We start from the raw sequence: 16,980 nt of genomic DNA, 5'->3' as shown, positions 1-16,980 counted from the left end.
CTGGATCTATTTCCTTCTTCTTGAACCTCCAAGTCTTTCCTTCCTTCTCCAAGCTTCAAATCACAAAAATGGCACCAAATAGTTCAAGAACACTCACAATTGATTAGGGTTTCGAGAATAGGGTCTGAGGGTGATAGAGGCTAGAGTGGAAGCCACTTAATGTGTTTAAATAGGGTGCAAACCCTCAAATTTAGGGTTTCATCCAGACAGGTCTACTTGTCGAGTCGGGGCTTCCGACTCGACGAGTAGACTCTTCCACCTGCGTCCCAAAACTCACATCTACTCGACGAGTTGGGCCTCCAACTCGTCGAGTCCCAAAGTAAAGTGCAAAAACTTAATTTAAAATACGTACCGAGAAGAGGGCATTACATTATATGCATGTAAAATTCCAAGAAAACGGAGTGCATTTTTCATCAAAAAGATTCTGATCCATACAAACAAAGAAACACCAAAAACTGCAAAACTCATCATTGTTTCACCTAATAGATATTTAATTCACATAAACAAAATGTTTAAACCAGAGTCTTTTGTTTCAACACAATGTTGGCAGGAACTAAACCTGAGAAATAGGATAACCAAGATCAAAACTCTATTAATCTCCATCAATGTAGGTTGACCACTAACCATCTACATATGACACGAAATTGTTTAAAAGATTAAGAGAAAATACAAGACATTTACAAAAAAGAAAACTATCAATTTGACTGAGGCATTCCATCAAACACCTTGAGTGCAATCTAACAAACATAAACTCCTACATGAACAATAATGATTCATATAAGAATCCACAATGTTCACAACATCCTATCGATCAAATCCATAGACAAAAGGTGAGAAAATGTTGATACCTTAGGTTTAAGAAGAAAGGTGACAATTTTACTATCTTTAGACTATTATTTGGCCGATTTCACTATTTTGGATCCGATTTCACTCTCTTTAGCACCATTGTTCCATCAATGTGTTGTGTCTTTGTAGCAAAAGTGAGAAGTTGTGAGTATGGCGGATATATGACCGACATTTAGGGTTTATAGAGGCTGAGAGGGTCGGGGTCTTGCCAAGATTTTGTTATTTCAAAATCGATTCGATTTCGGGAAGGGACCGAGATTTATGTAATTTGTGATTTCAAATTTGAAAAATTGAGATAGATAAAGAAAGTGCAGCGGGATAGAAAGAATTAAGGAGGCAGTTAAAGGACATATGTAATTTTTAGAAGATGTATGAAAAAAATTGAAAATTATAAAAAATGACAAGTGACATATAAATTATTCTTTTATTAAGCAGGATAGATATAGATAGATTAAATATCATATTATCATTTTTTTTTATTGTTCGTTTATGGGTTTATTGCGGTATTAATGAATTTTGTTTATATATATATAAAAAAGATATTTATGTCCATTTTTATTTCGCATAAGGCCCTTAAAATCAACAAGATGCCTCGATTAATAACTGGTACATTACAATGAAATGATGCTTCATTTTTATTAAATAGTAATATGAGAAGTATGGGAAGGTGAAATATTTCATGGGTTTTGAAAAGTACCAGGAGAGTGAGGAAAAAAAAGTTGAATTTAGATTCCAATTCCCTCATATTTCAAAGGATTACTCACAACCAAATGTCACCTTAGAATGAACATAATGATATTCTTTTATCGGCTCGTTCTTCTATTTACATGAATATTAACTTTTGTGTTTGTGTTATGGGTTTATAAAGTTATTGTTGTATTATTTTTAAACTTGAATAATTATTATATCTTTTAAGTTGTATGTAATTTTATTTGATGGATTATTTGATTTTCAAGGGTTTTATTTTTTGTGAAAATTTAAACGGGTCAATCCATATTTAATCTTTTTGGCAAATAGGTTAAGTTGAAAAAACAATAAACTAGTCAACCTGATTTCAACCCATTTACTAAAAAGTTGGGTTGAGTTAGGAATTCTTAACCCGTTTACTTCAACATGTTGAATTGCTTAGTGATTTTCAACCCGTTTAATTAAACAAGTCAATCCGTTTATGACCCAACCCAACTCATTGTCACTCTTAGTTTTATTGGTGTTTTGATCGGATTCTTAGGTTTGGTGTTGACGATAGGTTTGATATTGAAAATATGACGGACTTTGCGAGAGGCTGAAATCATTGTAAGAAATTGAGTTGGAATTTGTAGGAGCACTTAGTTATATCGTGTTTGAAAATTGAAACTGCGGTGAGGGTAAAAAAAATAATAATAATAATAAATAAAATAAAAAAATAAAAAATAAAAAGATAAATAAAATGAGGTTAACTTATACTCCTGTCTTTGGAGTTTGGAGTTCGGAGGGAATCAAACGGTGGATCTTGTGAACGCATTGGCTTGCCGCGACTTGAACCCGTATTTTTAGCCTTCGCAGTGACTTTAATCCATTTGGAAGATTTGGAAGAATGTATAAAATTTAGTGAGTGTTGGATATGGTTGAAGCATTCAATTTGGATATTTTTCTATTCAAGTCCTTGTCTTCGCGACTTTCTCATCAGAAAATTGATAACAGAGACATGCTTTGACCTAACCATTTTCATGATCATCGTATTTCAATCTTAAATCAAAATAACTATTATATTCAACAAACAAAAAAAAGTAGATTTACATTCTTACAATACACAAACCAGTTAACCATGGTGTTCATCCGTAGACAGTTGACTTACTGTTCATCACGACCACTGCAACCATCGGAGCTGCCATTACAGTTCTGCTTATAAAATGGAGACACACTCAGTTCGTAACCAATCTGAGCTTTTAAATTCAGCAACAATCTTCTAAGTCTCACAGCCTCTGCTTCAAGAGCAGCCTGAATCTGCAGTTTCCGAATCAATCCTCGGTTCGCAACCCGTAGTTTCTTAACTTCTTCCTCTAAATAAGCGTTCTGCGCTTTCTTCTTCTCTCGATACTTCCTAACCGCAACTCGATTTCCCGATGACTTCGCGGGTTTCACCGAAGCATGATCATCTGTGTGAGTTTTTGTAATCGTTCTTCTCTTCTTCATGGTGCCTTCGAGAAGTGAAGTTTCAAGCTTCGGTGGTGTACTGCAGGTGTTCGACGAATTGCCTGTGTGATGGTCTGAGAACTCTGTCTCTCCATCTTCCATGTCGATTCCGCTACTCAATCTGAAGTTTAAGGTATACGCAAGAATCCAAATTCCCAACACTTAAACTTCAATTCCTAGAGAAAAATGATTCTTGAAACCTCTTTAGTTGAAATTAGAGTTCCCAGTGAACATATTCACCAATACTTATCACTTTTTGAAGAGCATAAATTCTTGGAGAAAGGTAGATCATAATATAAATTATAAACCACCAAGAACAGAATAATTACATTACAGTATTGATCATTTGTCAAAATCAGAAGCTCCTTCAAATGTAAAATATTACTAGGAAAAGCACCCACAACAAGGTGAATCGTCGCTAGAAGACTTATAGTAATTTATAAAGAAGTGGATTTGGAGAGAGAATATGCCCCCCCCACTATTTTCCCAATGCTAAGAAGAATCAAGAGATTGAAATATCAACACATCCATGTTTTGTACATGTTTCTAATCAGTTTTTATCGTTTTTATAGTGCTACAAGTTAATAAAAGCATATAATTATGAGTATAAAAGAACTATAAAATATATAAGTGTTTTATGTTCATTTATAAAATTTCGGCGGTATATTTTATATTAAAATTGAGTTAGTACTTAACTTGTGTGTATGAAATAATTTTTAAAATAACAAAGAAATACATACAAATTGTCATATTTTATCGTTGCGAATAATCCGTAAAATTCTAATTATGTCCAAATCTTTGACATATTTGTAGCGAGAATCAAAATGGTTATTTGTGGGGTTGGAACAAAGAAATAAAACACTAACACCCAACTAAAAATACAAGTTGTTAAAGAAATACATACAAGTTGGTTTACTAATACAAATAAAATAATAATACCCAACTAAAAGTTAATGTAAAGTCAAAACTTAGTAATATAAAATAAAAAATAAAGTTGTCAAGACTAGTCTATTTGGTTGAGGTGGTAGCCTTTTAGATTGCATGTCCTTAGTTTAAATAGTTTAAATCTTGTAAGGTCATAAAACGGATCTTATCAGTGATCAAACAGTAAATACAATCAATTAGCAATAAAGAACAAGTAGAATTAAGAACAAACAAGCTTGCATACGTTTTTCTATTAGAATCACGTCTGGTACAACTTGCAGTTTACAGCAGCCGAAAATATTGAGGCATCAACAACCACAAAAAGACCTAGCACACCTCTATATATACTATGATGGGTCGGCCTTGGGTTTACGGTCGTAAACAGCTTACGGCCGTAAACTTATTACAGTGACCGTAAACTCCAAACAAAATACTACAAGCTATCAAATGACCAAAAGAACCTATTACATGGAAAGCCTAGACCAAACCACTAATTAGACCTTTCATCTAGACATAATGAAATTAACTAATTTGATAAATTTAACTTTTAATTGAAATTAGCCGCTAAAAAATAATAAAATAAAGTTATTAACAACAAAAGATCAACTAATACAAATATATCTTGTTATTCAAGATATATTTAGAAAACTAAAAAATAATATAAATTTAAAAAATAATTGGATTAGAAAACTAAAAAGATAATATAAATTTAGAAAAATATATCTTGTTATTCAAGAGAACTTGACAAAATATGTATTAATAAAGTTGGAAAATAATACAAATACTAAAATAGGAGTATTATATTTGATTGAACTAGATTTATTAATAAATGCTTAATATAACTTGTTATTAAGGTTTATTTTAGCACGGAAAACTATATAATAAAAGCCTCGAGACTTTTTTAGAACCATCCAAAAATTATTTTTCGTAATTCTATATTTATCCTAACAAAATATCTTTTTTATTTCTTTTTCACTTATCTCTTACTAAAAAAATGATGTTAGAATCAAACGCTACAAAGATTAACCTTTACAACACATTCAAAATATCCTTATTTGTTTATAAAACTTTAAGAAATAAAGTACAACAACCAAATATGCCATAAATATTCTATACTTGTAGAAATTGTGAGGGTTCAAATTTGAAAAATTTATGCGAGTCGAATTTGGTTTTTTGTGAGCACTAAGCTTCTATGATTAAAGGCATTAGACCTTTCTTGTGGCTCAATTGCAACCATAAAAAGCCCAATAGTGTGACAATAATCGATGCAATGTCGAATCCCCACCATTGTTGATAACTATCATCATTTTTTGACTATTATATGATTCAAATTATCTACTAAAAACCAGCAAAACCAAGCTTTTAAGCAAATGCATATCATATAACTAATTCACTATTATGTATATCTTACAATATTTTGTCATGATTACCACTATCTAATCATGTTAGCAGATTAGGTGGTAAAGATATGTTTGGCCAATTAACTTCTAATTTACTTGACTTTGGCACCTCCATTTGGAACTATTATTTAATCCCTTTCTTTATTAATTTTCTTTTAAAACCAACTTTTGGAACATGGCAAACTTGTAACCAGACTTAAGGGACCAAAGATGCCATGTGTCTGAACTTTGACACATTGATACACTTCACACATGAAATGATTGTGTATTTGTGTTTCATGTACACGGATATATGGGGACAAAAAAGGTGAAAATCGACAGGTTGTGGCAAACCAAAGATGAATTCTGACATGGCCACAAACGATCGGGAGATACGGAACAATCAAATCATTTGTAATCGTTGTGAGGCAAAATCTTATGACTCCAGTTTAAGAAGGAATGGATAAAATGAGCAAGTTTCGACATTATGATTCATTAGTGGTGTGATTCAGAAAATTCGGATGGAGGAATTTTTCATGTATTTCCGTTCATGCTTACAATACAGAAAGAGGCAGGGGGCACAAAACGAGATCGTGTGATTAAACCTATAAACAAGGGAATGCAACAAATAATGAAATAATCAAGGAGTCTAAAAAGAAATGGATCGTGAATGAAAACATTCCAAAACTCTCCCCTCAAGTTGGAGCATGAAGGTTGCAAATGTTGAATTTGTCAAGCATCAATTGCGGTTGTTTTCCTCCCAAAGCTTTGGTGAAAAAGTTTGCAACTTGAGATTTAGAGTTGATGTGAAGAGGCTGCGTCTCCTTGGATTCGACGTGTTCCCAGACAAAATAGCAATCTATTTCCACGTGTTAGGTACGTTCGTGGAAAACTGGATTATTAGCAATGTGTTTCACGGCTAAGTTATCACAGAACAGCAGAGTCGGAACACCTTGTTTAAAGTCTAAGTCCTTTAGGAGCCACCGTAGCCATATAACTTCACTAACTGTAGCAGCCATAGCCCGGTATTCGGCTTCTGCGAAGGAGCGAGATACAACATATTGCTTCTTCGACTTCCATGATATCGGGGCACCTCCCAAAAGTAATAAGTAGCAAATTCTCGATCTCCTTGTGTCAGGACACCCATGCCAATCTGAATCAGTATATGCTACCAAATTCCCTCCACCCTTCTTTGGAAGGAGTATCCCTTGACCCGATGTACCCTTTAGATACCTTAGCACTCGTATGGCAGCTTCCATGTGACTTTCTCGAGGATCTGCCACAAAATGGCTCAAAACATTGACCGAATAGGTGATGTTGGGCCTGGTTGCTTGTAAGTATAATAATCGTCCAATGAGTCTTCTATATTACCGACATCAATCCATACATCTTCATCATTTTTCCCAAGTTTGGTATTTTGTTCCATGGGAAATGCGCTAGGTCGGCATCCCATCATTCCGCTATCATTGAGGATATCGAGAATGTATTTTCTTTGGTTAAGAACAAGACCGTCTTGTGTACATGTGACCTCGATGCCAAGGAAGTACTTTAGGGGACCCATGTCCTTAATGCTAAATCATTCATTCAAGAATGTTTTCGTTTCTTGAATCTTTTTCATATCGTTCCCCACAAGTATTACATCGTCCACGTATATAAGTGCCACCACAAAGGACTTTTGGGTTTTGAAAATGAACAAGGAGTAGTCTGCTTGAGATTGTTTAAAATCGATCATATATAGGGAATAAGTGAATTTTTTATACCAATTTCTTGAAGCTTGTTTGAGACCGTAAAGAGATTTTCTAAGGCGAAAAACCTTATTCTCTTTTCCTTTCTCAAAACCGTGTGGGACTCTCATGTAGACATCTTCGTTAAGTTCTCCGTGTAGGAAAGCATTGTTCAGTTTGTGAGGTGAGTTTTCGTCTCTGTATTTACAGTTCGAAGGCACCAAGGCCAGCTCATTGGTTTGATAACCTTATATTCATTGATATTCTGAGTATGGAATAGATATGCATGTTAGTTTTGATATGCTAGTTTGGTAAATCGGTAAGACTACATGTGATACTGTCTATATGATTATTTGTACATGTTAATATCAGTTATATGTCGACATATTGTGTGGGTTGGGTTGAGGTTGTATTGTTCCGTGTGGTAGCCAACAAACTCTGGAGCAATCCAAATATGAGCTAAGGGTCGGGTAGGTATGTCAAAATCATATTAAGGGCTCATGAGCATTCTAGATACAAGTTGAGGGCTAGGTAGGGCATGCTAGACTCGTACTAAGGGCTTGGTGGTATTGAGTCCAAGGGATGATCTAGTTGGGGAGCAAGCCAAACTAAAGTTGTGGGCCCCGAGGGCAGACCAGACTTATAGTGTGGGCTCAGGGGTAATCTAATCTTTTAGTTGTGGACTCATTGCATTTTGTTACTGCATATGGGTTATTTGTTTATGTATTGGTACTTTGAGGGAACTCACTAAGCTTTGGGCTTACAGTTTTGGGTTATGTTTCAAGTACTTCAGACGATCACGGGAAGGCGAAGGCGTGATCGTACACATCCTCGCGTTTTGATTTATGTTTTGGGAAAACTCTGATATGGAACATGTTTTGAAAACTATGTTGTAAACAATTTATGACTTTGGGTTGGTTTTAAAAGTTTAAAATTTTCATGATTTTTATGGGTGTTACAGAAGGGAGACTATTTATGTTGTGGGTTGTTGTCAAGATACATTCACCCCAAAAATTAGAGGGCAACTTTGCTTCAAATCGTAAAGCTCTTGCCATCTCGAGAAGATGTCGGTGTTCGCTCAACTACCTTGTTTTGTTAAGGGGTATGAGGGCAGGTGGTCTCGAGAAGTATTCCCTAATCTGCATAGAAGTTTACCATGTGGTTTGATGTGAACTCCCCTCCATTGTCACGCCTGATCCGCTTTATATTTTTATTAAATTGAGTTTTGACCATCTTGAAAAAACTAATCAAGCAATCACTTGCTTCAGATTTGTGTCATAAAAGAAAGGCCCATACAGAACGACTAAAATCATCAATAATCTTAGGAAAATAATTAGCTCGAGTAAGGGAAGGAGTTCGATATTTCCCCCATATATCATAATGTAAAAGGTCAAAACATTCATTTGATTTGATTGAACTAGTAGGAAATGGCAGTCTAGTAAAGTTTGCCCTTGCACAAGAATCACAAATCACATTGTTTGGTTTTGAAGAAAAGAAATCTAATTGTGAAAGTTTGCCATGTGAGGCATGTCTCAAACGTTTGTGCCACACTTCACCCGTGGTTGCTAATGCTCTTCTTACATTCTTCTCACCATTCATCCGATATAAACCTTGTTTGCAACTACCCGTTCTAATCAACCTCTTTGAACTCAAGTCATGTATAACAAAAAAAATCCGGAAAGAATGTTATAGCGCATTCAAGGCCCTTCGTTAACCTGCTAAGTAATAAAATATTACACATGATGTTTGGAACATATAAACCATCACTAATTTTAGTTTCATTGGGTAAGGTACAAGTTCCTTTTCCCTTCAAATGAATGGAGTCGCCATTTGGTATAGTCACAGGTAACAACCAAGATGTGTCAAGATTATTGCAAAAATGGATAAGAGTGTGGGTTATGTGCTCGGTGCAACCCGAGTCCACAACCCATTCATTACCTTCACTGAATCTACTTGTCATGTTTGCCATTGGTTGAACAACATCATCGTTTTGAGAGTTTTTCGCAGCAAACAAGTTGGCGAATTGTTTAAATTGCTCATTGATTAGACCATCTATAGGGATTTGTTTGTCAACATCGCGCTTGCCACTAGCCATGTCTTGTGTCGTTTCAACGAATGCAACTATAGTTCTTCCCTTTTATGATTTTCCCTTTCTAAGCCACCATTATGGGTATCCTACACACTTAAAACATCTGTTGCGATTGTGCCCGTTCTTCCCACAAATATCACAGTGCTCAACCTTGTCGTTTCCTCCTTTCTTGCTGCTTCTAGGACCTATTTTGGCTTGTGACCAACTGCTCACATTGTGTTTCGTGTAAGCTTGAAATGTTGTTGTTTCACTGGTGGTTTTCTCTCTGCTCGAAACAGCCCGTTGTTGTCCGTCCTCAACCACACGGTGGTATGCTTCTCCCAAGGTAGGGACATGTTTCATTGCCAATACTTAGGTTCTAATTGTGGAGAATTTGTTGTCGAGCCCGAGTAAGAACTTATATAATCTTTCCTTGTCTCTCAGTTTTGTGAGTTTCTTGCTGATTTCGTAGGTATAACCGGTGCAAGAACACCTTGCCATGGACTAGACGAGGCTTATCTCATCCCAGAGTGTCCTCATTTTGGTATAATATCCAGAGACGAATATTCCATCTTGTTTAGTGGTAGTAAGAAGTTACTTTAACTCATACGCCCTAGGTGCGCTCTCTTTGCCAAAGCGTCCACGAAGGTTGTTCCACATGTCTTTGGCTGTGATAGCATACTTGATGCTAGACCTGATCTCCTTTTCCATGCCTGTAGTTAACCACCCTTTTATCATGGCATCACATCGAAGCCATGCCATGTAGTTAGCATGAGTTTTCTTTGGCTTTTGAAGGGTTCCATCAACAAACCCTATCTTGTTTTTTGCGAACAGAAAGTTCTCCATTTATTGAACCCAATCTAGATAGTTGTTGTCATTTAATGTTTCATTCACGTGCATTTGTCTTGGGTAGTCGAGGACTGAAGGTATTCCAAAATCAAATTTGGGTACCTAAGACGGGAGGAATAAGAGATCTTCTGATGGAAGAAGCACATAAGACCATGTACTCAATTCATCCCGGTAGCACTAAAATGTATAAGGACTTAAAACCCTACTACTAGTGGCCGACGATGAAGCTCGATGTTGCGAAGTATGTGGCCGAGTGCGTAACATGTGCGAGGGTTAAGGCACAACATCAGAAATCGTATGGGAGTTTGGAACCTTTACCTGTACCCATGGGTAAATGGGAAGACATCACCATGGATTTTGTGACTAAACTGCCCAGGACGAAGAACGGTCACGACATGATTTGGGTAGTCGTGGATCGTTTCACCAAGAGTGCACACTTCATAGCAGCCAACGAGAAGTGGTCTATGGATAAGCTCGCAAATGCTTACGTGAAGGAAATTGTAAGACTTCACGGTGTCCCTCTTACGATTGTATCAGATCGTGATAGTCGTTTCACGTCAAGGTTTTGGAGGAGTCTACAAGAGGAGTTAGGTACAAAGTTGTGTTTGAGTACTGCTTATCATCCGCAAACTGATGGTCAGAGCGAAAGAACGATTCAGACGCTGGAAGATATGCTGAGAGCATGTACCCTCGAATTCCAAGGGAATTGGGACGAGCACTTACCTCTGGTAGAATTTTCCTACAACAATAGTTTTCACTCGAGCATCAAGATGGCTCCTTATCAAGCCTTGTATGGGCAGAAGTGTCGTACGCCGTCTTGTTGGCTTGAAGCCGGAGAGAAGAAGTTTATGGGCCCCGAGATAGTCCATGAGACTGCTGAGAAGTTGAAGGTGATTAGGGAAAGGATGTTAGCAGCCCAGGATCGTCAGAAGAGCTATGCTGACAAGAAAAGACGACCGATAACTTTCGAAGTTGGGGATTCCGTTTTGCTTAAAGTCTCACCGTGGAAGGGACTTATACGATTTGGGAAACGAGGAAATTTGAGTCCAAGGTTTATTGGACCGTTCAAAGTTCTTCAGAAGATAGGGAACCAAGCTTACAAGCTGGAATTGCCCGAAGAACTCAATGGTATTCATAACACCTTCCATGTGTGTTATTTGAGGAAATTCACGGGAGATGTTCCCGACATAATTCCAATCTCAGAGTTAAGGATGGATGAAAATAAAAGGTTGATCGAAGAGCCTGAGGCAATTGTTGACCGTAAGACTAAGAAGTTACGACGCAAGATGGTCGACTTGGTGCTAGTCTGATGGAAACATTCGAATGGGCCGAATCTCACTTGGGAAACAGAGGATGACATGATGAGTCGCTATCCACATCTGTTTGCTGATGCATGATTCCGGGACAGAATCATCCTAAGGGGGAGAGAATTGTAACGTCCGGGTTTCAGGGCTAAGCATTTTTGTCAATGTAATAGTCTAGGTCAACTCTTGTAACTCTTTTTGAAGTAATAAAGATGAAATATTTGAGTATTATGTGAATTATATGTGTTTATTATTTAATTATAAATGTATAATTAATAAAGAATAAAAATGAGCGTCAAAATTAAAGTGTGAGATAATCCCGATATCTCTACAAAAAGTTATAGAATATGTCTCAAGGTTTCCGTGCATATAAGGAACGCCGAAATCCGAGTTATAACGAAGAAGTTATGACCCGTCGAAGTTTCACGACAGAACCGGCACGATACCGGGAAGCGTGAATAGTGAATTTACGATAGAGCGAGATTTAGCCTTAGTGATCTAAACGAAAGTCGTAGAATATGTTAAACTAAGAACATCGATAAAAAGAACGCTCAAATCTGACTTCGTATGAAGAAGTTATGAGATTTTAAACAGACCAATCCTGTCCCGGCTTGTTAAAAATATAACTTTAAAAATAAAATCAAAATTAGCCGACGGAGTCTAAACGAAAGTTGTAGAGTACGTCTTCACCTACGCGTGGATATAAAGAACGTCAAAAACGGAGTTCGTATGAACGAGTTACAAATAATAATAGCATATTTACGTATTAAAATAAAGTATAAATCATGTATACGTACACACACACATATATATATATATATATATATATATATATATATATATATATATATATATATACATATGTATATATCATTAGAAAGGTATCGACGATGCGGTCATTATAAGACTAATGTTGAGTTCTTTCGACATTAGTTTAGTACAAATATCATTAAATCCATTTATAATAGTATTATAGAGGGGTGTTTAGTTGTTTATATAACTAAAAGGTCATTAAGTAATTATGGAGGGTAGTTTTTGAAAATTCAATTAGTATAAATAAGAGCCTTGGGCTCTCATATTTTTGCACCATTCTCTTGATTCAAGAGTCTTTCTCTCCTTATCCCCCGAGCATTTCGGTCCCTCGTGATTCGACTTCTCTTTCTGTAGTTTAGTATAGTAAGGTGAGCGCTGAAGCGCTGCACGAATCTTTCTTAGAAAGATTCAGCGACGAAGTTCTGCCCCTGCAGAGCCCGACTCCTAACTAAAACCCCTTTGTAAGTAAGTTATGCTTACCTTATTTTAATATAGCTTATATTTAAAATTAGTATTGTTATTATGAACTTATAATAAATATTTGAGCTATTATTATAACTTATATAAGTGTCGTTATAATATTTTTTTTTTAACTACTCGCGGTACGGGGAATCTGGTTTAAATGGCCGCATAGGGTTGTTGGATTTCAGAAGTGCTATATGCCAAAATGGTCCTGCCCTCCGGTGTTTTATGTCTGGCCCCTGTCTGTACATAGTGGTTGGAAAATATTGTTTAACGCTTATATAATAATAATAATACTAAGACTAATAGTTGGTCACGGTAAATATTAGACTAAAATTTAGCGATAATAATGCTAGGTTTCGTCGAAGGAAAATAGAATCGTTAGAAGCAAGCGCTGCCCGATTTTGGAATCATCACCTTAACAAGTGAGTGCATAGTTACTTTCAACTTACACATAGATATGAAGTATTTTATATAAATTACGTGCTATGTGTGCATATTATCTGAATACTTGCTATCTATGCTACATGAACGTTGTTATACATGTTTTCAATGATTTAAACTGTATATGTATTTTATATCTACGAAGATGTTGGGGTAAAACATGGGTAGATGCAATAGGTGATGTGTGATAAAATGATGAGAGGCCTCGATGTTGATGTTGTTGATTCTGTCATCTAGCGGAGTATGGATGACGACCACGGACTCTTCTAGACAGTCCAGTGGAACACTAGCAGGCTCGCAACCTGTAGGTGTTTGTGAACGATATGTTCACCGGTGTACTCCATCCCCCACATGGTTGCCTTTAGGACATTTATTGCTGAGGAATCCCCTTAGCAGTAGTGTCCGTCCCGATGATGATCCTTAGGCTAGGTCCCTTATGATAGGTGTTTAGGGACGTAAAGTGAGGATAACGGGAACGGGTAATCGGGTTATTGTTGATGGATGAAATTAATAAACTTATTTATTGTGGGTTGAAAACCCTATGTGCTCACCAGGCTCCCAAGCCTGACCCACTCAGTTTTATGTATTACAGGTAGTGGCGCATGAGCATAGGTGTGATGTTTTGGACGAGGGATTACGGATATAGGCCTGTAGATATGAAATAATGTAGTAAGGCTTATATTGTACTGTTTATGCTTTTGATCTGTACGAACATGACATCCCGAGTTTTTTAATGAAATACATTTCTATGGAAATGCTTTTGATAAATCTTTATCATATTTTTGTTTTGGGACAAATTCCGCAACACTTTCATTTAAAATGTAACTCTGATTTTTAAACAAAGCATAAACAAACCGGTCTTTTCTGGCCGTGATTTTGGGGATGTCACAGTTGGTATCAGAGCATTAGTTTAAGCGAACTAGGAATTTGTAGGATTTCTAGACTTAAACTTAGAATGCTAAGCGATGATTGTGAGGTGTGAGCACTAGCTTATTTTAGGAATTGTGCCTAAAATGCTTTTATGTGCTAAATGCTTTGTGCATAATATGCTGTTAATTGTTCGGATCTATGGTCTGTTGCCGACCGGATCTGGAAACCTTATGAGTTTAGGATTCTAAACGTACGACTACGATATTAGAACTAGCATGTAAACGTTTCGGAGTGATAAGGACGATTTAAAACGTCTATCCTAAATAAAGATCTAAATTCACCTTATTCGGTGTATAGATCAAGATGGCAAGGACCCGTAGCGGAAACGTGAACGCAAATGGAGGTAGGAACCAACCCCTAGTGGTTCAGCAAATACCTGTTGTTGAAGAAGTTGCACCTGAGCCAGTCACCATGGCTGGAGTTCAAGCCATGATTCAGGCTATGCTAGCTGAACAAAGGGAAGCAATGAGACGGATGCTCCATGAAAATAGGGACGAACCTACCATACATGTTGAACCGACGGAGCCAGTTCCCGAGCCATCTGAGGAAGGGAACTATAGCCGCCAAGTGAGTCAAGTAAGGACTCAAGGTGAGCAAAAGGATGGCCCAGAAGGGAGAAACAACAAGGATGGGCGGATGTACAAAAATTTCTTGGGTGCGAAACCACCAAGTCTCTCAGGAAGCCCAAAGCCTGTTGAGATTATGGACTGGATCTCCGAGATGGAGATGGTGTTTGAGAGCTGCGACTGCAGCGAGAAGCAGAAGACTGTCTTCGCTGTGAGACAATTGAAAACTGGAGTCTTGAGCTGGTGGAAGCAATTGGCAGATACAATGCCACGGGGAGAAGCTCTGAAAATGTCATGGATGAGTTCTTGGAACAACTGAAGGCGCAGTACTGTTCAGAGATAGACCCGATTGATCTGAACAATGAGTTCCAAAATTTGAAGAGGGGGAGAATGAGCATCGATGACTATGTTGCTGTATTTACGGAAAAGATGAAGTTGTTTCCATACCTAGTGCCAACCGAACTTTCCAAAATTGAGAAATTCGCAAACGGACTGCCGGCTGACTTTGGCCCAACAGTCAAGATGGCAACCACTCTGAAATCAGCTGTTCGAGCAGCTAAGAACGTGGAGACCCAACAAAAGTAAAGAGGTCTGGAGAGGGCTGAGGTTGGTGAGAAACGGAAGTTCAATGGATCCTCGAAGTCCAACAAGAAGAGTAGATTCTCGAAGTCTGGTTCGAGGGGAGGAGGATCAGAAGCGAAGTGTTGTGACAAGTGCAAGAAGAAGCACTCTGGGAAGTGTGACGGAGGGGTCACTTGTTACAAGTGCGGAAAGCCTGGGCACTATGCCAATGAATGCACCCTCAACCAGAAAGCCTGTTATGGGTGCAATGAAGAAGGGCACATTTTGAAGGACTGCCCGAAGAAGAAGGAGACAGGAAGACCCAACATACCACCGAAGCCGAAGGCAAGAGCCTTCCAGATGACGCTCGAGGCTGCAAAGGAGGCAGCAGACGTCGCTTCAGGTACCTTTCTTGTAAATGGTTTGCCTGCAAATATACTATTTGATTCCGGAGCCAACTACTCCTTTGTGTCGCATAAATTTGGTGGGAAATTAGCATTGCCTGTAGAAAAACTAGATAATGCCCTGATTGTAGAAGTTGCCAGTGGCAAATTCGTACCTGTTAGTAATCATATTAGGAACATCGTCATTGACCTAAACGGAAACGAATTCCACGAAGAGCTATTACCCATAGAGTTAAACGGTTTCGACATCGTTTTGGGTATGGATTGGCTTAACGCCAACGATGCTGAGATTCAATGCCGAAAGAAGATAGTAAAGGTAAACCCACCTGGAAAAGAATCATTTATGGTGTATGGGGACAAACGCAGAGTGAATTCTGGAATCATCTCCCTGATGAAAGCCAGGAAATGTTTGTCCAAAGGATGTGCATCATACTTGGCATTCGTAATCGATGCCAAGAAGGAGAAGAAAGAGGTGCAGAATATACCGGTTGTGTGTGATTATCCGGAAGTCTTTCCCGAAGATCTTCCCGGATTACCACCTGATAGGCAAGTGGAGTTTCGTATAGACTTGTTACCAAGAACAACACCGATAGCAAAGGCACCTTACCGATTAGCACCGACGGAGATGAAGGAGCTCATGACGCAACTTCAGGAGCTGTTGGACAACGGTTTTATTCGACCTAGCTCATCACCCTGGGGAGCTCCGGTGTTATTCGTGAAGAAGAAGGACGGAAGTATGAGAATGTGTATAGACTACCGAGAGCTGAATAAGGCAACGGTGAAGAACAAGTATCCATTGCCAAGGATTGATGACCTATTCGATCAGCTGCAAGGTTCGAGCTACTTCTCAAAGATCGATCTTAGGTCAGGATATCATCAGCTAAAGGTGAGAAAGCAGGATATTGAGAAGACTGCATTCAGAACGAGATATGGACACTACGAGTTCTTGGTTATGTCATTCGGGCTAACCAATGCTCCCGCAGCATTCATGGATTTGATGAATAGGGTTTGTAAACCATTCCTCGATAAATCCGTGATAGTGTTCATCGACGACATTCTCATCTACTCGAAAAGCCAAGAGGAGCATGGCAAGCATCTACGGGAAGTATTAGAAGTGTTGAAGAAGGAGAAGCTTTTTGCAAAGTTCTCCAAATGCGACTTTTGGATACGGGAAGTCCAATTCTTGGGTCATGTTGTTAACCAGGAGGGAATAATGGTTGACCTCGCAAAGATCGAGGCTGTAATGAAGTGGGAACGTCCAAAGAGTCCCACGGAGATTCGAAGCTTTCTAGGATAAATCGTCGATAATATCCGGCTAATCCTAGAAAGCTTTGGATCTCCGTGGGACTCTTTGTACGTTCCCACTTCATTACAGCTTCGATTTTTGCTGGGTCAACCATTATCCCTTCTTGGTTAACCACATGACCCAAGAATTGGACTTCTCGGATCCAAAAATCATATTTGGAGAACTTAGCGTAAAGCTTCTCCTTCTTTAACACTTCCAACACTTCCCGTAGATGCTTGCCATGCTCCT

The 16,980-nt window shown here is 37.9% G+C and overlaps 1 protein-coding gene across 1 annotated transcript; it reads right to left on the bottom strand.

The window, feature by feature from the left end:
- Positions 1-2,534: 2,534 nt before the first annotated feature.
- Positions 2,535-3,545, bottom strand: LOC111914619 (basic leucine zipper 24). The gene has a single exon (XM_042900942.2). The coding sequence runs from the start codon at positions 3,118-3,120 to the stop codon at positions 2,677-2,679; it is 444 nt and encodes a 147-aa protein (XP_042756876.1). The 5' UTR covers positions 3,121-3,545; the 3' UTR covers positions 2,535-2,676.
- Positions 3,546-16,980: the final 13,435 nt, after the last annotated feature.

This window comes from Lactuca sativa, chromosome 4, assembly GCF_002870075.4.
Source record: "Lactuca sativa cultivar Salinas chromosome 4, Lsat_Salinas_v11, whole genome shotgun sequence".
Lineage (NCBI taxonomy): Eukaryota > Viridiplantae > Streptophyta > Magnoliopsida > Asterales > Asteraceae > Lactuca > Lactuca sativa.
Note: the sequence above shows the minus strand (reverse complement) of the source record. Positions and strands in the feature narration are given on the sequence as shown.